Genomic DNA, 25,733 nt, shown 5'->3' with positions numbered 1-25,733 from the left:
TTCCACACAAACCACCCGGAGAAAAGAAGGGTCAGCAGCACAGAACTATTATCTATCATCTATTATCTATTATTTTTCACAGTTTTTTCGGCACCAGCTGCCTCTGTTTTGTTATTTATGCCTCGAGATGGTTTTTGGTCAGGGGGTTAAACCCTGCTCCCCCAGCACACTCCGCAGGGATTTCTCCCCTCCATCCCAAACCCCCCGGCAGCCCCCACAGGCTCGGCTTCCATCTCCACTCCCCGCTGAAGGATTGGGATGCACGGCTCTGGGAGTCCCAGGAGGGACACAAATCCCCTTTAAACCACAGCAGATTAATCCCCCTTACCTGTGTGCTCTGGCTGGGCTCGGGGGGAGCCACCCCAGGCTCAGGAGTGGGGACTGTGCCTGGATCCCCCCAATCTCTGCTCGCTCCCCCCAGCCCAGAAACCACCCTGAGCCCCCTCACCCAACCCCTTCACTCGGGGAAAATCCTCACATAACCCCACCAGTGGAAAACTGCTGTATTTCACAGGAGAGGTGTCCAAAGAACAATTATTTCGCCTTAAAGCAACGATAATTTCAGATTCCACAGTGGAGACTGAGAAGTCCATGGTGTGCAGCCCACCCTGTGGAGAGACTAACAGGACTGGACCCACTTTTAGGCTTTTCCAACCTAAAAAATTCCATGAATCTGTGAGTCCATTCTGTGACAGCGCAAGCAGCCAGGGCCAGACACACACACACAAAAAAAAAAAAAAAAAAAAAAAAAAAAAAAAAAAAGTGCTTTTAACTGGAGGTTTTGAAAGGGTCTCCTGTGTGTGCCTGAGGGATTAACAGTGTCCAGAGGCTTCCCTGGCCGGGCAGCTGCGTCACGTCGTCACAGCAACCCCCTCACCATGGCCCTGGAGCCGCAGCTCCATCTCTCCTGTAGTTTCTTTTAATTACAGATGGGAAAGGCTGGGAAAGCCGGGGCTGGAGGCCCCCAGAGCCCCGGGAGAATCCTGTGACCTCGGGTCTGTGCAAGCCCTGCAGAGACACGTTTCACTGCAATGAATTTTGCTGTGAAACTGTCACAGGGCAGAGCGGTGGCTTTGGGGACACTGCCATCCCCTCCTGGTCACAGCTCAGCTGTGAAAGTTATTTCACTTTCGTGTGGCTTTTTCCCAGCAACTCACACTCCAGAGAGACCCGCTGAGCCCAGATGGATGAGATGACCTTTAAAGGTCCCTTCCAACCCAAACCATTCCATGATTCCCAAATTTCCCCTGCAAGCATCAGTGTCACCTCCTTAGCAAAACACACGAGAGAAAAACAGGGATTTTTCAGGAGAGAGGAGGAAACACGGTCCCATTTTACCACCTGAGCCCCAAAACTCAGCTGGAATCCCCTCCCCTGGGTGGGACACACGGGGTGATGTTTATTCACACAGGGTCAGGCTGATCCCTGCAGGGTCAAGTTAGTCCCCATGAAGTGATGCCGGTCCCTGCAGGGTCAGACCAGTCCCTGTAGGATGATGCTGGTCCCTGCAGGATCAGACCAGTCCCTATGGGGTCAGACTGGTCCCTGTATGATGATGCTGGTGCCTGCAGGATCAGGTTGGTCCCCATGAGGAGATGCTGGTCCCCATGAGGTGCTGCCAGTCCCTGCAGGGTCAGACCGGTCCCCATGAGGTGATGCTGGTACCTGCAGGGTCAGGCTGGTCCCTGTAGGATGATGCCGGTCCCTGCAGGGTCAGACCAGTCCCTATGGGGTCAGACTGGTCCCTGTGAGGTGATGCCGGTCCCTGCAGGGTCAGACCAGTCCCTATGGGGTCACACTGGTCCCTGTACGATGATGTTGGTCCCTGCAGGGTCAGACCGGTCCCTGTGAGGTGATGCCGGTCCCTGCAGGGTCAGACCGGTCCCCACGCTCGGGGGATGCTCTCCCCCGCCGCCTTTGATCAGACACGGCTCTGGTTTCCCTGCCGGCTGCTCTCCGTGCCGTGGGTTTCCAGCGGGAGGTGGGGAAGCGCAGTCAGCCTGACCCTCCCCTCCTCGGATCTGTCATCAGCCGCACAGAAATCCTTCCCGGCCCCAAGTTGCTCAGCCTGAATCCTGCAGGATTTGCCGGGGTGGCAGCATGGCAGAGCAGCCCTGCCTGGGTCCCCCCGCCAGCCCTGCACCCCCAAAGCCCCGCTCCCACCCCAGGGACAAGTGGAGTAAAAAGATGGATTTCCTCCTCTCCGTCATCGGATTCGCCGTCGACCTGGGCAACGTCTGGCGGTTCCCTTACATCTGCTACCAGAACGGAGGGGGTAAGGACACCACCGGGCTTATTTCACTCTTCTTTTGGAGAAAATATGCCTTTTTCCTCATTTTCCATCTTTCCCACCCTGAAAAATTCACTCTTTCTTTTCTTTCTTTGTTTCCAGCTGCTCCACTTCAGACAGGGCGGTTCAGAGACCGACCCAACTTCTCCCGACATCTGTCTCTTTTCTGTTTGTGTTTTTCTTCATTCAAAATCCTCCTCCGCTCCCTCCATCCTCGTTCCCTGGGGTGCTTTCCTCCTTTCCTGATCTTTCTCTCCTTTCCCAGTGGGATTAGAGGTGCGTTAGCTGCTCTAGGATTACAAAGGGAGAATTAGCATGGTCCAAACTGCAAAAAAAGGATTAAGATCCGTAAATTTGGGCTGGGAGGTTCACACACTTCATGATTTTGGGACTCTGGGCAGCTGCCCTTTGGGGTGGTTTGAAATCATCCTCACGAGCATCCCACCCTCCTGCTGTGGATCCTGGCAGGGCTGGACCCCACGAGCAGGGATCGATGGAAAGCAAAGGCACAGAAACACCACGATGGGAAAAACCTTCAGTAAACGACAACTAAATAAATTGCTTGGAATGGAGCAGGATAGAAACCCCCCTCACATGGAAATGAAAAAGGAGGGATGAGAATTTTGTGCTGTTTGGGAAAGCACAGCGGATTTAATTGCCAAAGTCGGCTTTCAGGGAGCATCCTCTACTGCTTGGGAAAATTAGAAAGAGATAATTAGTTCCATACTCAAGGCGAAACTGTGGATCCCAGGTGCCCACGTTGAAACACAGTTATTTGTGAGTTGTTCCTGTGGGATTGGGAGCAGAGCTGAGCCTGTGGCTCGGGTGGGAGGTTTCCACCTGCCCCACACACACGGGAGGGTGAGGAGTTCAGGGAGCAGCTCTGGGGGAGCACAGCCCCGTGGAGGGGGAGCACTGGGATGGACCAGCACAACCTGGGCTCTTCTTGGAAGGAAAATCCCGAAAATACTTGGTCCTGTTGGGTCAGTGCTGCCAGGCAGACAGGGGGGCTGCAGGAGGGTGCAGGAGATATTTGGGATACTGGACAGGGATATTTGGAATAGTGGGAGTGCTAGGGATGCTAGGGGTGCATACTGGGGATACTGGGAATGTTGGGGTGCTGGGGATGCTGCACCACACACACATCTGTCAGAGGGAGGAGCCGTGGGGGTTAAATTAACTAATCCCAGCAGAACTCAGAGAGCAGTTCCACTTCCAAAAGCTCCATGGGGTACAAGTGTAGCCCCAGTAAAAATGAGGATGTCATGAATAATGCAGATTGCAGCGTTAATTATGTGTCTTGGGGTGGCTGTGCATTTTCAGCCAGATTTTCCTCCAAAACTCTTCCAGACCTGAGGGGTGCTGGGTGTCCCCTCCCCTGCACCCCAATGATTTGTGTGGTTCTTTGTTCCATCCTGGCCAAACGGTGCCTCCCCAGCAAGGGCTGGGACTCCAGCAGGGCTGTCCTGGGAGCCCAGGAGGCTGGAACACCGAGCAGGGTCTCACATCTCCGAGCTCCTCTGACCAGATCATTTCCAAAGCATCTCAAAAACACATCCCACCCTGCTGGGGCAGTGCAGGGAGGGAGGGAGGTGACAATGCCGTGGTGCCCCAGCTGCCTGGTGCTCACCCTGCTGTGCTCCCCACCCTGCAGGAGCCTTCCTCATCCCCTACACGCTGATGGCTGTTTTTGGGGGGGTGCCCCTCTTCTACATGGAGCTGGCCCTGGGGCAGTTCCACAGGACAGGCGCCATCCCCATCTGGAAACGCATCTGCCCCATCTTTAAAGGTGAGACACCCCCAGCCCAGGTGACACTGTCACCCCCAGGCCGTGTCCCAGGGCTGAGCCCAGCCCTGCCCTTCCCAGGCATCGGCTTTGCCATCTGCATCATCGGCCTCTACGTCTCCTTCTACTACAACACCATCATTGCCTGGGCTCTCTACTACTTCTACTCCTCCTTCTCGGGCACCCTGCCCTGGGCCAGCTGTGACAACCCCTGGAACACCCCTGACTGCACCAACTACTTTGGGAAGAGCAACGTGACCTGGACCAACTTCTCCAGGTCCCCTGCCGAGGAGTTTTACACGTGAGTGCGTGGATGTGGATGGTGGGAGCTGGGCACGTCCCTGGGAGCAGGCTCTGAGGTGGGAATGCTCCTGAGGAGCTCGTGGGATGCCTGTCTGGGGCTGAGCCTGCTCCTGCCCATGGGGATTCCTGTCTGCAGGAGGAAGGTCCTGGAGATCCAGAAATCGGGGGGTCTGTATGACATCGGGGGGATCCGCTGGCAGCTGCTCCTCTGCCTCTTCCTCATCTTCACCATCGTCTACTTCAGCCTGTGGAAAGGGGTGAAAACCTCTGGGAAGGTGAGGAGGGCTCCTGACAGGGCAGGAGGGACCCATCACCCAGCAGGGTCCTGCCACCCACCTGAGTGTGGAAGAGGGAATGTCACCTCCTCCTCAACCCCTGCCCTGAGGCCACCCTGAGTGAGCCCAGCATGGGGATTTGGGTGCTGGGTGGTGCCGTGGGGTGACAGCTGCCTCCCCCCAGGTGGTGTGGGTGACAGCCACCCTGCCCTACGTTGTCCTGCTCATCCTGCTCATCCGAGGGGCCACCCTGCCTGGAGCCTGGAGAGGAGTTGTCTTCTACCTGCGCCCAGACTGGGGCAAGCTCCTGAGCACTGCAGTGAGTGCACGGTGGGACCCCCTGCCCGGGGCATGGCAGCACCCAGAACCCACCCCAGGACACCCACCCACCCATCTGGGCATGGCAGCACCCAGAGCCCTCCCCAGGACACCCACCCACCCATCTGGGCATGGCAGCACCCAGAGCCCTCCCCAGGACACCCACCCACCCATCTGGGCATGGCAGCACCCAGAACCCTCCCCAGGACACCCACCCACCCATCTGGGCATGGCAGCACCCAGAACTCACCCCAGGACACCCACCCACCCATCTGGGCATGGCAGCACCCAGAACTCACCCCAGGACACCCACCCAACCCTGCCCCACCACAGGGAATGGGGCCCTTGTTCCCACAGAAACAGAGGTGCCCTGGGCAGGCTCTTGGAAATGTAAATCCATAATTGAATCACCCATCTCATTCTGGCCGGTTTTGTTTGTGCTGTGCTCCCCCCTGGGCTGACAATGGGTTTCCTGTGGGTAATTACCAGGCAGCACTTGAGAATTCTCATTAAAGGTAATGAGGGCTGTGCTGGATGTGCTGGGCAGGCTCGGGGCTCCCCTCCATCCATCCCTGCTCCAGCGTGGGCGAGCAGGGGTGTCACTGCTGAGTGCTGCTGCTGCAGACCCCAGGGTGGGAAGGAGCTCACTCCATGCCACAGCAGCTCCTGGGCTCCCAGGACATCTCCTGGGGGCACAGGACAGGCAGGAGAGGGGGTCTGGACACATTTGCCAGCACAGCCCCACCCCTGTGCCATGGGGTGCCCATGCCATTGGTACTGTGGGGAACAGCCCCACCCCATCCCCAAGGACCCTCTGCCCTGGTGTTTTTCCCTCCAGGTTTGGGTGGATGCTGCTGCACAGATTTTCTTCTCCTTGGGCCCTGGATTTGGAGTCCTCCTTGCTCTGGCCAGTTACAACCATTTCCACAACAACTGCTACAGGTGAGGGCCCATCCCCATGGGCACAGCTGCAGTGGAGGAATGTTCTGGCAGCTCCTGGTCCCCACTGCCACATCCCAGCAACTCCTGATCCCTACAGCCGCATCCCAACAACTCCTGATACCCACTGACACATCCCAACAGCTCCTGTGCCTCATTGCCACATCCCAGCAGCTCCTGGTCCCCACTGCCACATCCCAGCAGCTCCTGATTCCTACTGCCACATCCCAGCAGCTCCTGATTCCTACTGCCACATCCCAACAGCTCCTGGTCCCTACAGCCACATCCCAACAGCTCCTGATCCCCACTGCCACATCCCAACAACTCCTGATACCCACTGACACATCCCAACAACTCCTGATACCCACTGACACATCCCAACAGCTCCTGGTCCCTACAGCCACATCCCAACAGCTCCTGATCCCTACAGCCACATCCCAACAGCTCCTGATCCCCACTGCCACATCCCAACAGCTCCTGATCCCCACTGCCGCATCCTAACAGCTCCTGATCCCCAGGGCTGCAGGCTGGGCATCTTTCCCCATTTCCCTGATGGTTTTGGTGTGAGGCACCAGGAGAGGGAACTGGAGATGAGGAAGGCCAGGGCAGCTGGAGCAGGGTGAGGGCTGATCTGGAGTGGGGTCTCTGCCTCTTTTCTGCCTTCCAGGGATGCACTTGTCACCAGTGCTGTGAACTGCCTCACCAGCTTCCTCTCAGGCTTCGTCATCTTCACCGTGCTGGGCTACATGGCCGAGATGAGGGACGTGGAGGTGGAGGATGTCGCCAGAGATAAAGGTTCTCCTCCCTCCAGCAGCCTCTTCCCCAAGAGAATTCCCACCCCCAAGGCCAGGGAACAGCCAACCAAGCCAGTGTCCCCTCCCAGGGCCCAGCCTCCTCTTCATCACCTACCCTGAAGCAATTGCCAACATGGTGGGATCCACCTTCTTTGCCATCATTTTCTTCCTGATGATGATCACCCTGGGGCTGGACAGCACGGTAGGAGCAGGACAGTTCCAACGGGGGGTGGCCATGTCCCATGGCTGATTGTGGGGTGACAAGGGGAGTTATGGCCATGGGATGGGATGGGATGGGATGGGATGGGATGGGATGGGATGGGATGGGATGGGATGGGATGGGATGGGATGGGAGGATGGGACATCCCCGCTCTGCCATGTGGATTTTCTTGGAGAGTAGGACTGTCCCCACATCCCTTTCCCCACCCCATGTCAGCATTTCCTTTGCAGTTTGGAGGCTTGGAGGCCGTGATCACGGCCGTGATGGACGAGTACCCCCAGGTCCTGGCAGGGCGACGGGAGCTCTTCGTCCTTGGCCTCATCACAGTCTGTTTCCTGGGCTCCCTCAGCACCCTCACCTACGTGAGTTCCACTGGCACCACCCTGCCCTGGCCCCCACACCCTCCTCCTTCATCCCTGTGGGGTTTTCAGCCTCCCCCTCCCCGTGCTGCTGCAGGGGGGAGCCTACGTGGTGAAGCTGCTGGAGGAGTTCGGCGCCGGCTGCTCCATCCTGGCCGTGGTGCTCCTGGAAACCATCGCTGTCTCCTGGTTTTATGGTAAGGAACTGCCTCTGCCACAGAAAACACCCTGTGGGCACCTCCATGGGGGTGTGACCCTGCACAGGTGAGTAAATCCCGGGCACTGGGTGCTGTGTGTGGCTCCTGGGATGGGATGGGAACAGAGGGTGCTGTGTCTGTGTGGACAGCCCTGAACCCACGTCCCCAGAGGGATCCCGGGGCTGTGAATGCTCTCTCTCCTGTGGCAGGGATCCAGAGGTTCTCCCACGACGTCAAGGCCATGCTGGGCTTCACCCCAGGGCTCTTCTGGAAGCTGTGCTGGGTTGCCATCAGCCCAGCCTTGCTGGCAGTGAGTATCCAGCTCCCTGTGCCATAGATAACTCCCCTCTCACTCACACGAGGTGACCAAGCTGCCAGGAATGGACAGGGCTGTGGGACCTCCTGCCAGCCCTCCCCACGCTGCTGCTCCAGCCACAGTGCCCACAGCCCCAGGACCTCACTGAGAAAGAGAGCTGGAAGTTCATTTTCCAGCCTTTTCCACAGCTCCAGGGCAAAGCTGGGTGCTCACATGGGTGCAAGCTCAGCTTTGTCTCATCCCCCCAGCACACAGCATCCCTGGCAGGGCTGGCCACGGGTCCATCTCCCGTGTGCTGGGCTGGATCTGTCCCTTTGAAATGCCAGCTCCCACGGCACTTCAAAGGCTGCTGTCGGCAGAGGGGTCTAATCTCAGCAGATCTGCAGGAGAAGAGGCCTTGTGAGGATTAATTATGGCTCTAAGCGCTTTGCCCTGGTTATTAAGAGAGGAGTATTATCATCAAAGCACACAGCAAACAGTTTTGTTTCAGCACGGGGCTGAGCAGCCCTCGCTGGCTCACAGGGCTTGTCAGACAGAGGGAGATGTCCCTGTGATGGCCAGGCTGGCTGGGATTTGGGACAACAGGGGGAGCAGCAGGACGTGGATGGTGTTCATAGAATCATGGAATCACGGGATGGTTTGGGTTGGAAGAGACCCTAAAGATCATCTTGTTCCATCCTGTCATCGGTACCAGGGCTGGGGAGATCAGAGAATTATTTAGGTTGGAAAAGCCCCCTAAGATCAAGGAGTTCAAACATTACCCAGCACTGCCAAGGCCACCATGTCCCCAAGGCCCACATCGACACATCCGTTAAATCCCTCCAGGGATGGGGACTGCACCCTGCCCTGGGCAGCTGTGCCAGGGCTGGACACCCCTTTTGGTGAGGAAATTTTCCCTGATGTACAACATAACCTGGCACAACTTGAGGCCACTTCCTCTGGTTCTGTCCCCTGTTCCCTGGGAGCAGAGTTCAAACCCCATCCGGCTGTACCCTCCTGTCAGGGAATTGTCCCTGAGCCTCCTTTTCTCCAGGCTGAGCCCCTCCAGCTCCCTCAGACCCTTCCCACACTCCAGCCCTTCAATGCCTGTCTTGCTGTGAGTGGCCCAAGCTGTTCCCAGGACTGGAGGCTCCTGTGGCTCTGCTCGTTGCAGTTCATCGTCATCAGCTCCCTCCTGGACCAGCCACCCCTGAGCCTGTTTGACTACGAATACCCCGAGTGGAGCATCTCCGTGGGATTCCTCATCGGAGCATCGTCCTTCATCTGCATCCCCCTCTACATGGTGTACAAGCTCGTCTGGACACCGGGATCCCTCAAGCAGGTCAGGAGCAGGGTGGGCAATCCCACAGCTCCTGGGTGGGCTGGGGTGGGCAGGGACCCCACTGGGGTGAGCCCCAGGCGAGTGGCTGATGCATTCTCAGTTTGTCCGGCAATTAAATCCCACCGGGAGAGCTGCTGGGAAGGGCTCGGAGAGAGCAGCAGGAAGGAGAAAAAGGAGACGCCTTTTTTTTGTGTGTGTTTTGTGTCTCGCTCAGCGCCTCGCTGTCTGCATTCGGCCCGAGAAAACCACGCGAGCCCCCCAGGCAGAAGGGGTGGGCATGGCCCCCGTCCTGTAGGGCAGCCGGGGACACGGACACCGCTCGGGATCGCTCCTTGGCACAGCGATGGGACAGCTACTCCTCACCACGGACAGCACCTGGCATCGCCACGAGCATCCCGGGGAAGCGGCGCGTCCCGTCCTCGCTGCTGGCAGGAAAACCTGCGAGCCACGGCAGGGAGAACGGGATCACCGCTGGAAACCAAGGGGCCAAACACCCCGGGGGTGGAGGAGAACCCCAGCTCCCGGAGCAGATGGGGGAATTGCCTCCGTGCATGTCTGTAGCTGTGCCGTGAGTGTTTGGAAAATAAAGGTGATGGGAGGGAGAGGAGCCGGAGCTCGTCGTGCTGTGTGCGTGGAGTGCTTAGAACTCGGGCTGGGCTGCGGGACAGTCGCTGTCGCTGTCCAGACACACCTCGTCCTGCTACAGACACCCAAAATCCGGCGGGGGAATCGCCCGATGGTGGCTCCCAGGTGCTGCCGAAGCCGAGAGGGTCGGTGCCTCCTGCCGGGGATTTGGACAGCGAAAGACCCCAATATACCTCATGTTAAAACCAAATCCTAAATCGGGGTGAGGCATCCCTGGGTTCATGTGAATCAAACACCGCCGTGGCTCTCAGTGCAGCATCACCGCTCCTCGGTGTTTGGGGTTCATAAAACACCTAAAAGAGCGCACGGTCATCACAGCGGGGGCTTGGGGGGACACCACGGGGCTGGCGGCGAGAAGAAGAAGAAGAAGAAGCAGAAGCCCACGGGGGTGCGGGACACGCGGGGTGGACACGACGGGGGGACGCGCGGGTCTCCCCGGGCCGGGAGCGGAGCGGAGCCGCTCCGGTGCCGCTCCCGGTGCCGTTCCCGGTGCCGCTCCCGGTGCCGCTCCCGGTGCCGTTCCCGGTGCCGCTCCCGTTCCCGGTGCCTTCCCCGGTGCCGCTCCGTCGCCCCGCTCTCCCGGAAGGCCGGTCCCGGGGCGGGGCGGGCGGCAGGAAGGGGCAGGGCCGGGCCCGGTGCACAAAGCCCGGCGGGGTCCGCGCTGTGTCGGGCGCGATGGGGCTGGCGGCGGCGCGGGGCTGGGCGCTGTCCCCGCTGTCCCCGGGCCCGGCGGAGCGCAGCCGGCCCTACGCTGTGCTGCAGCACCAGAACCTGGGTGAGGAGCGGGGGACACCGACCGCGGGCTCGGGAGTTGCTCAGGGAGTGTTTAATTAATGTTCTTTCTCTTCTCGCCGCAGTGCTGCTGGGCAGCATCCTCAGCGCTCTCCTGCTCACCATCATCCTCATGGCCATCTGTGTCTACCGGCCCGTCCGGCGGCGGTAGCGGAGCGAGAGAATGCATCGAGAGGATGCTGCATCCCACCCGGTTCTGCCAGCTGGTACCAACCATCCCAGCACCGCTTCAGTCCTGCCGGTTCTCCCGGGGCATCCAGAGAATGCTGCATCCCACCTGGTACCCACCATCCCGGCTCTACTCCGGTCCAGCCCGGTTCTCCTCTCCGGTACCCACCATCCCGGCTCTGCTTCGGTCCCGCCCGGTTCTCCTCTCCGGTACCCACCATCCCGGCACTGCTCCGGTCCCGCCCGGTTCTCCCGTCTGGTACCCACCATCCCGGCACTGCCCCGGTCCAGCCCGGTTCTCCTCTCCACCATCCCAGCTCTGCCCCGGTCCCGCCCGGTTCTCCTCTCCACCATCCCGGCACTGCTCCGGTCCAGCCCGGTTCTCCTCTCCGGTACCCACGGTCCTGCCGCCGCTCCCCTGAGCTGCTGGGGATGCGCTGAGGATGCGAGCGCGGCTTTTCGCCCATCTCTGCCCGTGCTGTATCACCTGGCTCCATCGTGATGTGGCTTCCAGCAGTGGTGGTGCCGGGCGCTGGGAATCTCCCCCTCCCTCAGCAAACACTCCTGGAGCTGCTCGAGGTGTGTCCGCAGCAAACCCGTCTGGCTCGGAGCAGGGGCTGGAGCAACGCTCCTGCTTCCCAAATCCCAGCGTTTTGGCGAGGCTGATCCGACACCGATGTGTTTGAGACCATCCCTGGGACGTGCAGGGCCTGGGTTGTCACAAGAACGAGGCGAGATTTGGGGACATTGTCCGAGGAGCAGCTCCACGTGCTCAGTTACACCACCGCTACTTTTTGCTTTCTGATTAATTCAGGTCCTCGTTTGAACGCTGAGTCCTGGGGGTTGGACGGGGTTTGGAGCAACCTGGGGTAGTGGGAGTGTCCCTGTCAGGGCAGGGGGTAGAACAGGATGAGCTTTAAGGTCCCATTTAAAAATATTCCAAAGGTAAAAGCTCGGTGACCCAGCCAGCAGTGGGTGGGGGTCTGGTCCGTTCCTGCCTCTGAGCAGAAACGCTGATGTGTGACTGATCCTGCTGTGATTTTCCCGTGCCAGGCTTCTCCTTCCCAACGTTATTTGCTTTAACTCCTGGCTAAAAAGCCCCAGATAGCCTCCCATCACACCAGCCCTGTTGGGAACTGGGGTGCAGGTGAGGGATTCCAGCACGTGCTGGTCGCTGTCCTCCTGCAAACAGGAGCCTCCAAAGGTCTGCAAGCCAGGCAGATGCTCTGGAAATGTTTGAGCTCCAGCCAGACCCATTTTATGCAGTTTCAGTAACAAGTGTTTACACTGAATCCCATTTCCATACCAATGCTGCTATTTTGTTTTGCACTGCTACAAGTAGTAACTGGATTTTACTAATTATTACTTTGATATTTAACATAGGGGTGTTTTGCTTAGTAATTTATTTAGAGTTTTAAAATGTTAACTTTCAGCATTAATTGTTGTTGACCTGTTCCCAAGCCCTTGTGCTGCATCTGAGGTGTTTTCTGTTTTGTTTGAAGGACACAGGGATTTTTTTTTTCTGTTTTGTGAAATGACAGAGTGAGCCTGCCCTTGAACAGATGGAGCTGTTAATCCAAGAGTGAGGCAGCAAGCAGCACTGTTCTATTGCTTTCTGATCCCTGTGTTCCTGATTTTTCTCGCTCCTTCATCGCTGTGAAGCCTGGCCTGCAGCCTGTGCTGCTCGTGGGGGTGGATGGTGAAGCTCCCAGCCCCAGCTCTGCATTCCCAGGAGCAGAATTCCTGTTTGCTCTCATTCCTCACTCCCTGCTATGCCTCTTTGTACAAATAAAAACGCTCAGTAAACAATCCAAGCTCTTATTTATTCATGGCTGTGCTGTTTGTTATTAACTGGGCTGGAGCTCTGTGAAGGGGTGAGGCTGTTCTGATTCTCTGCTCCCCTCACAGCTCCTACCTTGGTTTTAGTGGGATGGCAGGGCTGGGGGAAGCCAGGGAACAGAAGGGCAGTGCTGGGGAAACATTTCCATGGATGTTTGTCAGCAAGGAGTTGTTTAAAAGCACAATGGAGGCACATCCTACAACAGTTGTGCAGTTTCCAGCAGCTCAGCTATGAATCAAAACTCAGCCAAAGCAGCATAAGAAGGGTTTCCAAATAAAGAAAAAAAACCTTAAAAATAGGGTCAAAAGCACAAAAAGCTTTCAGGAACTAACAGCATCAACCTAAAGACTTTTAAAGCTGGTTAGTTTTAGAAGCTACAGGTGTTTGTAACTCTGAGTTTTTCTTTCCTACATCAGCCTCAAGCTGCCTCAGAGAGAGAGAGGCTGGACTCTTGTTACAGTCTTTGCCTCAAAATTAAACATACTCAGAACCCTCTGCTCTTCTCTTACAAGAAGGTGCAAAGAGAAATTCATAGGGTTTCCTGCTTTTCACTCCCTTAATGTCTGTGTTGTACTGATCCCCTCCTTTTCAAGACAGGGAGAGTCAAAACTTGGCTGGAAATGTTCCAAAAAGTAGTTCTGGGAATTATGTGACTGATTCATACTAAGCCAGAAGTATCTTGGGGAATTTCACAGATGATAATGTCACTTTAATGTACAAAAAGTCAACAAAAGAAAGGCAGATAAGTAGTAAGAAAGACTCCAAATGCAGTGTTAGAAAGAACACCTGTGTGTGGTGCAATGTGCAGTACCTTTGGTTTTTCTGTCCATCTCACACTGAAAGGTTTAAGTCAGGCTTTAAGAGCAGCAGCACCTGGCTGAGGGAAGCAGGGCCTTATAGTTTTAGCAATAATACAAATAAGCAAATATTTAAAAAAAAAAAAAGCAAACCCAATTTATTTTACAGTCCCAGACTAAGAAGCAGGAGCGTAACAAAACTTCAACTGAAAGTGCTCAATGTTCTTTAGTTTAAATATAAAACCAGAACAAGTCAGCTTGAAAAATGCTATTTTTACCCCTCTTGTAACCTTTGAAATGCTTAGCAGAAGACAGGCAATGCCAGGCAGACGGGTTTGTAAAGGCAACAGCACTCTTTATTCCCACTGAGGAATGCCCACAGCTCCATCTCCTCCCTCCCACCCTGGCAGGAGCTCAACATGAGGCCTGTTCCCTTTTCCCAACTCTGACAGGCACAGGAATCCCCTTTGCAAAGAAAGAAATTCCAACCCAGCCCACTGTCCCTGTGCAGCACACAAGTTGTTTTTAGCGATGCAATTTGTCCCAGGGAATAAAACCAGTGTGGAGAGGCCAGTCCTGGTGTATTCCTGAAGGAATTGTGATCATTTCCTATGTAAAACAATGGATTATTCATTTAAAACGGGGTTCCAAGTTACCAACTGGTTATGATCAAGTCCATTTTATAGTGATTTTACGTTGGTTAATGAATAGTTGGTCACCCAGAACTGCCTGAGGAACAGGAGCAGTGTTAGGAACAAGCTCAGAGCAGCTGTACCAAAGGTTCCTCCAGCCCTGGCAGGCAGAGCAGAGGGATATTGCTCACATTTAACAGCTGTAAGGCTTTCCTGTGGCTGTTCATCGTGTACCTGTGGAGTGCACCTGAGAGTCACAGTGTGAGTACTGTAAACACCGAGAGAAGTGCAGATAAAAGAGCTACAAAGATCCTGTATGGCCAAAAACCTGAGGAAAGCTGGTTAAAACAGACCTAGGAATTGTTACAAGACCAGTTTGATGAGTGTAGGCCTAGTGGCTTGATTTAAAATCAATAAAAATATTCAGGTAAAAAAATAGATGTATTCACATGGAGGACAAGCGCTGGGGTTTTAAAAAACAAACACACGTTTCCCTTGCAGAATCAAAACTTCTTTCAATAAGGACACATGAAAATCTCCCTTGAATTCTTTTCCTGGCTGCATTTAGCACCCACACTGAGCCATGCACACCAAGAGATCCCAAAGAAGCACCTCTATCCATCCCTTAATTTCTTGCTGCCCTCTGACCAGGGGAACGAGCTGGTTTGGAATCACTGCAGAAAACGCTGCTGTACTGGACAGATGGTCCCATTTCAGCATCTAAAATTTTACTGGCTGCTTGTTTTGTCCTTTTTCAGAAAGCACTAGTTGAATCTGGAGCTTAGATGAGCTGTTCAAGTATAAAATTATCCCTCTTAAGCCAAAAATCTCAGTAACTAGAGGAGAGATAACCACATCTAAACAAAACTAACTGAAACATCTGTCATGATGAACTACCGTGTGTGTATAGGCAGGGAGATGCTCTCCCATGAAACAGCTGGAAAAATCAGGCAATGGCTTTGAATTATTGAGAAATAATGAAGCAGATGAGTATTTCTTTGGTAAGTAATGAAGTTTCCCTCCTGAACTCCCCATAAATCAGGCTTTCAAGCTTTACTGCAATCCTACATCCTGATGCAAAGCAAAATTTCCATCTGCTCTTCAATAAATAAATTTAGATAAAAACATTTCCTTCAAAGCTAAGACTGCATGGTTGGGGAGTCAAATGTGGAGTCCTGTGATCTAGAACTTCCCCCAAACAAAAATAAATCAGGTTTTTGCAGCTGATGCCAACTTAGAAGGCAAGTGAAATGTTTCCTTAAGCAATCCAGGAGTGGTATTCAGACTGACAGCTCTGAAAACCTTCAGTTTTACACAGATTTGGTCATCCTTGCTTCAGGAGGTCACTTAGGAGTTATTTTTCCACAAGAGAGAGCTGTAAAACTTGCTGAAGCTCTGCATCTTCCTTTTCCCGACGCTGCTTCTCCTGCTCCTCCTGCTCCCGCACAGACAATTCCATGGCAAGCTGCAAGTCTTTCTCAAAGCTGGAAGTTTCACTGGAGCTGCTGCTGTGGGAGTTCCCTGATCTGATCCCTGTCAGAAAGCTCTCCTGCAGTGCCCTGATGGAAAAGAACAACTTTGAGAAGTAAAAGAGACAGAGCCTGTCTCGTATTTGTTGCAATGATCCTTCCTGGCAATTGTTTAGGACTCACAAGCTGAAAATCTCCCAGAGGGGAGAAAACAGTTTGAGGATGTGAGAGCAGCTGTTCCAAGACTTGTAAAATTCCCAGTGTCAAACCTGGATTCCTTTGAATCTTTCATAGATACCAACAGTTATATTTTCAATGGGTCCCTAAAAGCATCCTCACCTGGTTTAAAGGATTTTCAGAAAAACTCAGAAGATTCAGCTCTTGGTTTCTTTGCAGTTAACTGCAGAAAGACTCCACAGACACCAGAGCCCACTTTTAAGGGGTCATTAAATCTATGTTTTTAAGGATTACATAAGGATTTTGAAAAGAAAGAAGAGCTGCCTTGAAGTGTGCAGCCTCTAATAACCAAACATTCAACACAGAGGGACCAAATTCAGAATTTTAAGAGCAGAAGAGAAGGACTGGGTTTGTATAAAACCAGTCTTATTTCATATATTCAACTTATTCTGCTGGGTAAAGAATCTGTTTTGTGCACAGAGCAGCCCCACAGCTGGAAAGAACTACACAACATAAACCAGAGAGGCCCAGTTTGGAGTTCTTGTTTCTTGGAAAAGTTGCAAGAAGCACAAGAAGAAACCTTGGGTTTTGTGTATTTGCTACTCATACACACACAAAAATAAAAAGCCAAATTGCTTCATGGTACTGCTGGGGGTATTTTTGCTCTGTCACTGCATGGTTTGATGTGAAAAAAGGAACTTACTTCTGATACTGCATGTTGAAGCCTGAGGAATATGGAACTGCTCCATTGGAAAGCACTCCCAATTCCTAGAGAAGGGCAAAGAGACAATTCCACAGCAGTTATCAGATCTGCAGAGTAACTCCCTGAAAGTAACCCTTAACCCACCTTTATTTCTTCTTTGAAATAAATGTATTTCAATTTTTATCCTCTAAGATCTTAGAAAAACTGATCCCACTGGTTTCCTTCAGCTCTTGCTGCACAGCCCTTGCCCAAGCTGCCACTGCACAGATCCCAGCACTTACTTTGTTTGGACCAGACTCCAACAAGCTCTGCTGGATGGCAAACTGCATGATCTCATTATCCTCATCCTGCACATGGATGTTCCTGCCATCATCCTGGATGTGGTAGGATTTGGGGATCTCAAACACTGACTGGTCAACCTCAAAATTAGCACCTGAAGAAGTTAAAAATAAAAATACACCATGCCTTGTTTGTAACAAGCTGTGACTGAAAAAAAAAGATGTTTTTGCAGTAACACACTGCAGTTCAGATTCTCTCTGCTCTGTGCATTCCAGGGACAGGGATGTAAAAAGGTGGGATCCCTGCACCTTCCCACCCCTCACCTGCATCACTCTGTGCACCTCCAGATGTTCTCTCAGCTGTCCTGCAGCTGTTGACATTTTCAAAAGTAATTCGGGCGTTCAGCACGTGAAACAGGGGAATTTCTGGAAGATTACAAGATTTCTGTCAAAATGAGAACTTCTACTCCACTTCCACACTTACATCAAGCCCTTTATGTTTATGGGATATATTCCAGAATAAGCTTCCTATAATGACAGAGCACAGAGGAACTCACTTCACCAAAAAGGTGGCTTTAGTTAAGTCTCAATCTCTCTCTAAATCTCTGATTTTAAAATAAGATTTGCCAAATGTAAGGCACTGAAGCTAAGAGGAAAGGGGCTGACAACAGCTCATTCTCACAGAAATGACATTGTCATTAAAATGATATTTCTGAATTGAGTCCAGATGTACAAAACAATGTTTTAGGTAGCAGTGAGATGAGTGAAAGGCCAATGTGTTTTATTGTAAATAATACATTGCAAAACCAAAGGAAAAAAATGGACAAGATGTTACAATAAAAATTGCTGAATATTACCAATTTTGACAGGAAATCCTGGTGGAAATTCCAGGGTGATGAAATCCTTAAGTCTGGCAAAATGAGCACTGGTTCTGGCCATCAGGTCAATGATTGGAGTGACTTGTTCCATAAGAGACAAGGGGAACTCTTCACTCATCCACAAGGTTGCTTTAAATCTTAAAGACAAAGTGGGATAAAAACATCCTAAATTCACAGTTTAGGAACAGATGCAAAGCAAAACAGGCAGTTGGGCAGTGACAGGAGGTTACTAACAAGTTACAGCACCAGCCCAAACGTTTGCTTTAACTCAGTGGAATTAAAAATAGATTACAGCTGAATACTTCAAGATCTCTTTTCTGATTAATTTGAAAACTGGGGAGAAAAACCACACTGGATATTTCTAAAGACAGTTTCCAGGAATTAGATAACTGAGAAGAGGTGAACTAGAAATAGTTAAAATGGTATTTCTCACTTCTGTGTTCTAACTGTGACTTCCTTTGGTCTTCCTATGTCTCTGCCTTTCAAATCAAAGTCTGGGTCGAAGTATTCCTCCAGAGTAATAGCAGTGGGATTGTTGGTTGCAGCATACTCTGTTGTCCTGGATGTACTCTAGAAGGAAAAAGAGGAAAAAACAACTTAAAAAGTACTAAACAGACAGTGGCTACTACAAGAAACTTTTAATTTACCCTTTGTGAAGCAACTCCTTCCTTATTTCAGACACACTGACACACAGCCATAAACACCAGCTGTTATCAGATTGGTTTTACTGAGGTTAGAAATCTCCAAGCTTTTTAAAGACAGGAAAAAAATCTACTTAAAGCTGGAAACCAACCAGAAATACACACATGAGCCACAACATTTCCAGGCTCCAAATCCTTTACTAAAGTCAAAACTTGGATGGAGAATTTGAACCCAAAATCTCTAAATCCCTGTAAATGTGCAATGCCATCCTGACAGAGAGCCAGCAAATCCATTATCCACTGTTCTTTTGCAGCTTAGAAGCAAAGGAGTTTCTAAAGCCACGTGGAATCATGGAATGGTTTGGGTTGGAAGGGATCTTGAAGTTCACCTATTTCCAACCAAAAAAAAAAAAAAAAAAACATGCTCAGGAGAAATGAAAACCTCATAATCAAAACTGCTGCCAAAGCAAGGAACCAGTGACTCCACCACCAGGAATTCCTACTGGCACAGTGACCTGTGCTGCCATCAGACACTCACCTGAACACCACATTCATGCTCTACTGTCCCCAGGAATGATTCCAGAGGGCTCCTGTCAGCTTCAGGAAACAGGAGGGAAGGCAAAAACAGCCATTAGTATTAATTAGCAGTAAAACTGGCACTCAGGCCAGGCTTCCCACCCAAAGGGAAGTTGTTCAGATCTCCTGTGAGCTTTACCAGACAAGCCCAGGACCTAGAGCTGATGGTATAAAACAGGAACAACACACAGAATAAAGATTTTCAGTGGCTTCTATGATTAGCAGACACCTTTATGAGTCCCAGTGCCTCAGTGGCTCCAGGGTAGGAGAATTTCCATATGAAGTTACTGGCTGGTCACCCTTTGCTCTAATTCAAGTATCAAAAGAAATTAGTAGACCAAAAAACAAAAAATTCCAAGCAAACAAAGCCTCTGTGAATCATGTAGCCATGGCCAAAATGAAGTAAGGGCAGGAAAAGTGCAGCCTTTTAAAACTGTCAGTAAACTTTCAACAGGTTTGAAGGGTTTCTCTTTCCTCTAAACACAGCTGGGATAAAACCAGGTTCATCTGCAGGTTAAGAGTGAAATAATGAGCTGCCTCAGACACAGAACACACCAAAGAAAAGCAAGTCAGCAAGAAAAGAATTTCCTTGTTTGTCTGCCCAGTTCTTCAGACACAGAGGAGGTGTCAGAGAGCCAAAGGGTTTTATTTATTCCCAGTTTTCCTCTGGGGAAGATACCTTTATATCTCTTCTTCTCCTCTTCTGTTAAATGTTCTGTTCTGATCCGTGTGATCACGTTCACGTTGTTTGCCATGTAGACCTTACAAAAAACACAGGAACAAAAACCAAGCAGGATCACAGGTTAAGGAAAGAACTCCTCAGTGAAACATCCTGTACACAAAACCAACTGAACCCACCTCAACACCAGACAGGCATTTCCAAGAGATTTTAAAAGGGAATGAAAAAGGAAGATCAGGGAACACTATTTCTAATTAGAGATTAGTTACAGGACCTCAGAAATTATATTTAGTCCTGCAGGAACACTAATGAACCCTCTGTCCAGCTGAACAGCCCTGTAGTCTTACCAGGAAAAACCTTCAGATAAATGTAAAAGCTACTCAGTACTTACTCTTCTGGTGAATGAAATTACAAAATGCAATTTATTGCACCAATTCCCAAACCCAGAGCAAACACAGAATCGAGGAAATTAAATCTTGTGATTCTGAACCTCAATTCCTACCACAGTTAGGCTGTAAAGCCACCTTGAAAAATATTTCACTGAGGTGAAATGGAGGTCAAAAAGCAGTGTCAGGTGGAACCATCCTAAGCAGCTGTGACTCAGGTGCAATCCAGTTCATGAATCCATGATGTCACTCATGGCTGCTGGCGCCTTGCAGTGCTGTTATCAGCAGGTTCCTCAACTTTCACCCACTGAAACAATGGCAATGTTCAAGTGTGAGCCAAGTGCCAGCCTTTGGAAGGGCAGGACTGGGAGCAGCCCTGCTGAACCTTCTGTCCCTCTTCTCTCCTCTTTGATCCCCCTCTGTCCCCTGGTGACATTCCTGCCCATTCCTGGGATCCACCCTTCCCACAAGCCTGGAAGTTCCTCACTCCAACCCAATTCTGCTGGCAACACAATGAATGTGCCAATAGGAATTTTAAGACCTGAAATAATCAGGAAGTACAGGAAAAGCACAGCCAGACTTCAATTTGATGCAAGATCTGTCAGAAGAACAGAACAGGCTTTACCTTGGCTTCATAACCATTGATACCTTCTGATTTTTCTGTCTTCCATACCCAGAATCCAGATGTGGTTCTGACAAAAAGGGAACACCACAAGTGTCTACACAGCTGCATTTCTACACAACCCCCCAGCTGCTTCTTCTAAATCTCATTTTAAACAACATTTGACAGATTATTAACCCCAGACACCTGGCTAAATAGGAGTAGTCATGAAGACAGACAAATATGTGTCTGTTAAAAGACACACTGTGCACATTTACTTAAAGTATTCATGTGAGAGTTGACTTGGTTGTTACCAAATCCAACTTCTTGTCCATCAGTTTCAGCACATGGATTTGTGCAAAATGCAAATTTGCAGTGAGCAATTAACTCAATCTTAGAGGCCTTTTCCAACCTTAATCATTCTATCCTCCTTAATATGATAAACTGGAAGTTTTCTACCAGTGATTTCTTTCAGCTGGGAACTTTTTGCAATAGTGGCAATTTGACCAACCCAAATTTCTTTATCTAGCGATTTATGAAGCTTCAGTAATTTCAGACCCAGCCCTAAAAGTTTTAATGCTCAAAGCTTTTGCGAGTTTGTTATTAAATCTATTTTCAAGCACAACATAAAAATGTTTATTTGCTAGGAGAAGCTCTCTGTCTTACCTCTCAAAAGCAATGTTTTTGGTGTCAAGGCACGTGCTGATGATTGGAGTTGTAAGGCGCCTCTCCACATCTTTCCTCTTGGGTGTCATCGATCCCAGCGTCAAACGCTTCATGTGCTGGGAGATCTCAAACCTCTCCGTCGTGACAAACTTCTCATCGTGGTTGATCTCGATGAGCTCTGCCCAGCCACCGGTGTCTGGTGGAAAAAGGCACATTTCAAGTTACAAAAATCAGCAAGTGCTCCAGCTGTGGGTATATTGTGTATCAAACCCGAGCGTTTCTGCACTCAGCTGGGATCAAAACTTGGAGATGGCACTACAATTATTTTTTATATGTAGGGCAGCAGAAAGTAAGAAGGGAAACAGTGAAACACTGAATTTTTAGCCCTATTATCAAATTTCTACCTTAGATGTACTCAAAGCAAAGAAGTTAAGCCATCATAAAACAGTACCTAACATAAGCATAAAACCTTCCGAGAACACAAGAGGCCTTTTCTGTGTAAAATCAGCATTTCTCACTGTGCTCACACAGTGCTGGGGGATGAGTGGTGCAGACAGGTGAACCCTTTACCTTCTCCCTTGAAGATGACAGTCCTCCTGCCCCTCTCCCAGCTCATGTTCTCGAAGCCCAGCAAGGTGATGTCGACGCGCAGCTTGGCCCGGCTCTTCCAGATGCGGCAAACGTCGCTCGGGCACACCCTGGAAACCAGGGGCACTGGAAAAACAGGAGAAATGGAAAGGGAAAATGTGCAGGAGGTGCAGCACAGAATAAATGAACTCAAGCACAGGGATTGCTCACTCCTGGATGTCATTCCAAAGGAGGTGAGATACTGATCTTCTTTAGTTTTAAGAACAACCAGCTCAGGGCAAAACCGGCCTAATTTAAAGATGAATATGAAAAGGAAGAAGATTTTTGTTGAGACTAAGAGGTGTGAAATGGCATAAACCCCATACCTAGTAGTCTAATGATTTGATATTTGAAATATTTAGTCAGCTGTGAGGCCTGTGTTCATTCCTTCCAGGGAAAAGCAGGCACTTCCCAAACAGCCACAGATGACACACAACCACTTCAGTTGGGGATGACCAGGAACAGGTGAAAAAACCCCAAGAAAAGTCTTCAGCAATTGCAACAACAGCTAAATTCTCCACCACCAAAAAGCAACCAACCAAATAAACAGGAAACAAAGAAGAATTGTGCAACAAAAGCACAAGAGGTCATTTTGAGATGGAGGAGAGGAGTGGATATTTCCCTGCCTGTGTTGTGGGACATTTGTAACTCGTTTTTACAGCTTGGAATGGGTAACAAGGAGCAGGATTCTTACCCCAGCTAGTGAATTCCCATTTCATTTCCACATAAAAGTCAGGAGTCTGCAGAAGGAAAACACCTGATGAATACTTCATTAAATAGTTTGACATTCAGTGCAGCATTTCCTTTTAGATAAAGGAGAATAAAAAAAGAACAGCAGAACTGGAAAAATGATAAGTGAATGCTAAACTGAAACTGAAAGTAGCAAACACAACTGGCACTGCCCTGCCCCTGCTGATTTCTGGGGAGCTGTTCTTCCTTGTTTTACTGGAGGGGCAGTAATGCCTTCAAGATTCAGCCTCCAAAGTTGGAGTACCTGACAAAGCATTTAAATAAAGTCAAGGAAAAGCTTCCATGTCCCTCAGCACTGTGGAATATGCAAACAAAACACAGCTGCCCAGCTAATTGCAATAGTTCACCTAACTGGACTACCTGAAGGAGAATTCAAGCAGTGATTTCAGCCTGGAATGAGAGTTTACACTTCAATACATCATTACCTCATTAATCTTCTGCAGCAACTCAGGAACTCCCCCGAGGGTCATGGAGGTCTGCTGGTAGTCCCGATGCTGCAGGATCAGCTGGACCATCTCTGGATCCCCTGTGCTGACAGCCTCGTGCAAAACTGAAAGAAACCATCCACAGTCACCGTGCTTGCCGACCAAAACTCCACATAAAAACAAAGAGCACGTGCTGCTGAAAGAATCACACCCCAGGCTGTCCTTACCCGTCCATCCCTGCGCGTTCTCCTTGGTCACATCAGCCTTGTGCTGCAGGAGGACCTTGGCAGATTCGAGGTAACCCAAGGAAACGGCCAAGTGCAGCAAGGTCCGGCCCCGCGGATCCCGCTGGTCAACATCCTGTCAGGGCCCGAGAGAGGAACAAGGCAGCTCAGCAGAGCCTGCACAAACAGAGGGCTAAGCCAGGAATCAACATTCCCTGCCATTCCCATGGATCTGCTCCCAAATTTCACTGCACTGCCCTTCTGTGGGGCTGTCTCGCTTCCCCACGTGAATAAAAGGAGAAGCAGAACGGGGCCTATGAAATGACACAAAAACTGTAGGACAGGAGTTCTTGTTGGTGCCTCTCATTTCTTTTCCTGGCTTTATTTCCCCTCTGTCCCCCCCCAGAAGGCTCAGGAGGAGATGGGAGTTCTTGTCCCTGTGCATCACCGAGAGGCTGAGACCCCACAGAGGGCTTAAACTGTACAACAAAATTGGGGGGGAAAGGGGAAAAAAAAAGGCAACAGGGCATACAACACAGCTTTTGGACAGCACTTTTGGAAAGGACAGAAGCAGATGGTGTTCCACAAAGCACACACAGCACAATGAGGAGTGAGGGCATTCTCTACAAGTCACTAAAATTAAAAAAACAAACTACACAGGCACAAATATCCAAAACATGCAAGCACAACATACTCATACCTTACACATTTCTCACTATTAGCTTAGAGATTTGAAACAGAAGAGCATCTATAACTAAAGGAAAAGGGGAAAGTCAATAGCAGAATGAGAAAGGAAGGTTATTATGCACGTTAACAGCGTTATCTGGCAGCTTCAAGTCAGAGTATCTCACACAGAATGGAAAAGCTTCGCTTTAAAGCATCTTCTCTTCACTTCTGGGGTGGAACGTGAATTAATTTGCTTCCCCACCTCCTACAGCTCCAACACTGCAGCACCAAAGGGCTCCAAGAGTCCCTCCCCACTGTGTTTTTGCTGTTCCCTGCTCCCCACATGCCCAACCCCGTTTGCCACTCCAGCTTTGATCCCTTCACGCGCCCCTCCGGCAGCAGGAAGCTCATCCCAAAGAAGCAGGGGGAAATACATCTTTGGAATACTTTCAAAAAATAAAAAAGGTGCTTAAAAGCAAGTAAAGGAGGTAAGAGACACAATCCATCTTCACACACTGCTGGTTTCCACAGGGAATGGAAGGAGGAAGCAGAATTCCACAGGTGGGAGCTGCTGAGTGATCCCTATTTAACCACAAACTCTCAGAGGTGTCAGAAATAAACACACAGGAGCAACGTGCCAGTGAGGTTAAAGATTTTGTTAATGCATAAGGTGACATAAATTAGGTAAAAAGTGACTGCATTCCAAAGATTCTCCCAGCCCAGGGTAGGAACATGCTCTAAGCAGGAATTAGTAAATCAGGTGCACCGTTAGAGCTGCAGGTGACAGGAGGTGGCACAGCTGGTCTTGGGCTCACGTACTTGTGGTGTCAGGTATAATTAATTAATCAGCTCTGCCTATTAACTGTACCTCACTCTAGCCCCTGCCAGAGCTTTACCACAGCAGCTCAGCCAGAAGGATTTTTGCTGCTCAAGCTCTGCAGCTTTCAGGCCATTTCCTTACGTCATCATGTCCCACAGAGGGGACAGCTTTGTGTTTTCTCCTCTCCAGCATGGAACAATGATCCATTTTTTTTTTTTTTTTTTACCAGAGATGCTGAAAACATTCCAACCAATATAAAAACTCTGCCCCCAGTCTTGGGCAGCAACAAATCTATCAGAACTGATGGTGCTCAGCAAGATGGGGGCTGGTTTGATTGCAGCAGCAGCAGCCACCTTTGCTGTACATTGCCTTCCCATTAAAATAAACACTATTTATTGCTTTAATAAATTAATTAGTGTCCATCACAGCTGGTCTCTTTGAGAGACTCTCTAAAGAGCTCTTCTGCAGAGGCACTGGAGTGCTCAGAGCAAAGCTTTAAGATAAGAAGTCAGCGTTTAGTACCTGACATGAAAGCATATTCCTACACTTCTGCACATCGCTCCCACACCACAAATAAACAGGTAACGAGCACAGGGATCCCTCAAGCCCAGTGAGCACTCCTGGCAGCACCGCCAGGCTGCTTCTCCCCGGTACAACAGCGAGCGAGGGCCACCAAGCCCCGCAGTGTGGCACAAGCTCTTCTGCAGCCACCAGCCCCCTCAGCAGCCCCCGCAGGGCCCGGGCCCCGTTACCTGGTCCCGCAGCTCCTCGTCCAGCCGCCTGTAGTCGTTATTCCACACCAGGACATGGAGGGGGAAGGCGCTGCTGGCCCCGCCAGGGGAGCTCATCCCGGCACACACCTGCGGAGGAGCAGGAGGGCCCCTCGCTCTGCCCTCTCTGGATGCTGGAGATCCCCAAGTTCCTCAAGCCCTGACCCCTTCAGCTTCTCGTCTCTGCCGGCACCCACCTGGCCCAGGTGTGGGTGTGCGCGCCTGGGCCACAACCCCCTATGAACTCCTCACCCCTCTCCAAGGGGAACCCCATGCAAGACCGCGGGGGTCTCCCCTGCTCCTGGTGCCGCTCGCCGCCCCCTGTTCCCGAGAGTTTTCCCCCCGGCGCCCCCTCAGCCCCGCTCCCGGGGGTCTCCCCGCTCTCGCCCCCTCAGCCGTCCCCGT

General features: G+C 51.0%; 3 protein-coding genes across 4 annotated transcripts; 2 read left to right on the top strand and 1 right to left on the bottom strand.

The window, feature by feature from the left end:
* Nucleotides 1–2,040: 2,040 nt before the first annotated feature.
* LOC117004772 (sodium-dependent serotonin transporter-like) lies at nt 2,041–9,725 on the top strand. The gene is made up of 13 exons (XM_033075848.1): nt 2,041–2,275; nt 3,945–4,079; nt 4,158–4,377; nt 4,516–4,654; nt 4,839–4,973; nt 5,811–5,914; nt 6,579–6,706; nt 6,795–6,907; nt 7,156–7,287; nt 7,382–7,481; nt 7,691–7,791; nt 8,951–9,118; nt 9,333–9,725. The coding sequence occupies exons 1-13, from the start codon at nt 2,101–2,103 to the stop codon at nt 9,411–9,413; spliced, it is 1,731 nt and encodes a 576-aa protein (XP_032931739.1). The 5' UTR covers nt 2,041–2,100; the 3' UTR covers nt 9,414–9,725.
* A 698-nt stretch (nt 9,726–10,423) lies between these two features.
* C18H12orf76 (chromosome 18 C12orf76 homolog) lies at nt 10,424–12,532 on the top strand. Its single transcript, XM_042779836.1, has 2 exons — nt 10,424–10,538; nt 10,621–12,532. Exons 1-2 carry the CDS (start codon nt 10,439–10,441, stop codon nt 10,704–10,706), a joined length of 186 nt encoding a protein of 61 aa, XP_042635770.1. The 5' UTR covers nt 10,424–10,438; the 3' UTR covers nt 10,707–12,532.
* A 965-nt stretch (nt 12,533–13,497) lies between these two features.
* Nucleotides 13,498–25,655, bottom strand: ANKRD13A (ankyrin repeat domain 13A). Of its 2 annotated transcripts, XM_033075399.2 has the most exons (16): nt 25,311–25,398; nt 23,773–23,826; nt 23,076–23,208; nt 22,849–22,973; nt 22,368–22,413; nt 21,617–21,760; nt 21,047–21,242; nt 20,405–20,471; nt 19,394–19,475; nt 18,677–18,735; nt 17,931–18,067; nt 17,477–17,634; nt 16,944–17,045; nt 16,623–16,774; nt 16,342–16,406; nt 13,498–15,551 (listed from the first exon to the last, which is right to left on the bottom strand). In XM_033075399.2, exons 2-16 carry the CDS (start codon nt 23,779–23,781, stop codon nt 15,347–15,349), a joined length of 1,680 nt encoding a protein of 559 aa, XP_032931290.1. In that variant the 5' UTR covers nt 23,782–23,826; nt 25,311–25,398; the 3' UTR covers nt 13,498–15,346. The 2 variants fall into 2 exon arrangements, with proteins under 2 accessions (XP_032931290.1, XP_032931289.1); XM_033075398.2 differs by lacking the exon at nt 23,773–23,826 and having other exon boundaries at nt 25,311–25,655.
* Nucleotides 25,656–25,733: the final 78 nt, after the last annotated feature.

This window comes from Catharus ustulatus, chromosome 18 (genome assembly GCF_009819885.2).
Source record: "Catharus ustulatus isolate bCatUst1 chromosome 18, bCatUst1.pri.v2, whole genome shotgun sequence".
NCBI lineage: Eukaryota > Metazoa > Chordata > Aves > Passeriformes > Turdidae > Catharus > Catharus ustulatus.
Note: the sequence above shows the minus strand (reverse complement) of the source record. Positions and strands in the feature narration are given on the sequence as shown.

Excerpts from the sequence above, each read along its gene's own strand:
- LOC117004772 (XM_033075848.1), top strand. The coding sequence starts at position 2,101 with ATGGCAGAGCAGCCCTGCCTGGGTCCCCCCGCCAGCCCTGCACCCCCA. Across the intron at positions 4,378-4,515 it reads CCTGCCGAGGAGTTTTACAC|GAGGAAGGTCCTGGAGATCC; the intron begins GTGAGTGCGTGG and ends TCCTGTCTGCAG. Across the intron at positions 5,915-6,578 it reads TTCCACAACAACTGCTACAG|GGATGCACTTGTCACCAGTG; the intron begins GTGAGGGCCCAT and ends TCTGCCTTCCAG.
- C18H12orf76 (XM_042779836.1), top strand. The coding sequence starts at position 10,439 with ATGGGGCTGGCGGCGGCGCGGGGCTGGGCGCTGTCCCCGCTGTCCCCG. Across the intron at positions 10,539-10,620 it reads GCTGCAGCACCAGAACCTGG|TGCTGCTGGGCAGCATCCTC; the intron begins GTGAGGAGCGGG and ends TTCTCGCCGCAG.
- ANKRD13A (XM_033075398.2), bottom strand. The coding sequence starts at position 25,406 with ATGAGCTCCCCTGGCGGGGCCAGCAGCGCCTTCCCCCTCCATGTCCTG. Across the intron at positions 17,635-17,930 it reads GTCACAGTTAGAACACAGAA|ATTTAAAGCAACCTTGTGGA; the intron begins GTGAGAAATACC and ends TTTGTCTTTAAG. Across the intron at positions 16,407-16,622 it reads TGGAGTCTGGTCCAAACAAA|GAATTGGGAGTGCTTTCCAA; the intron begins GTAAGTGCTGGG and ends GCCCTTCTCTAG.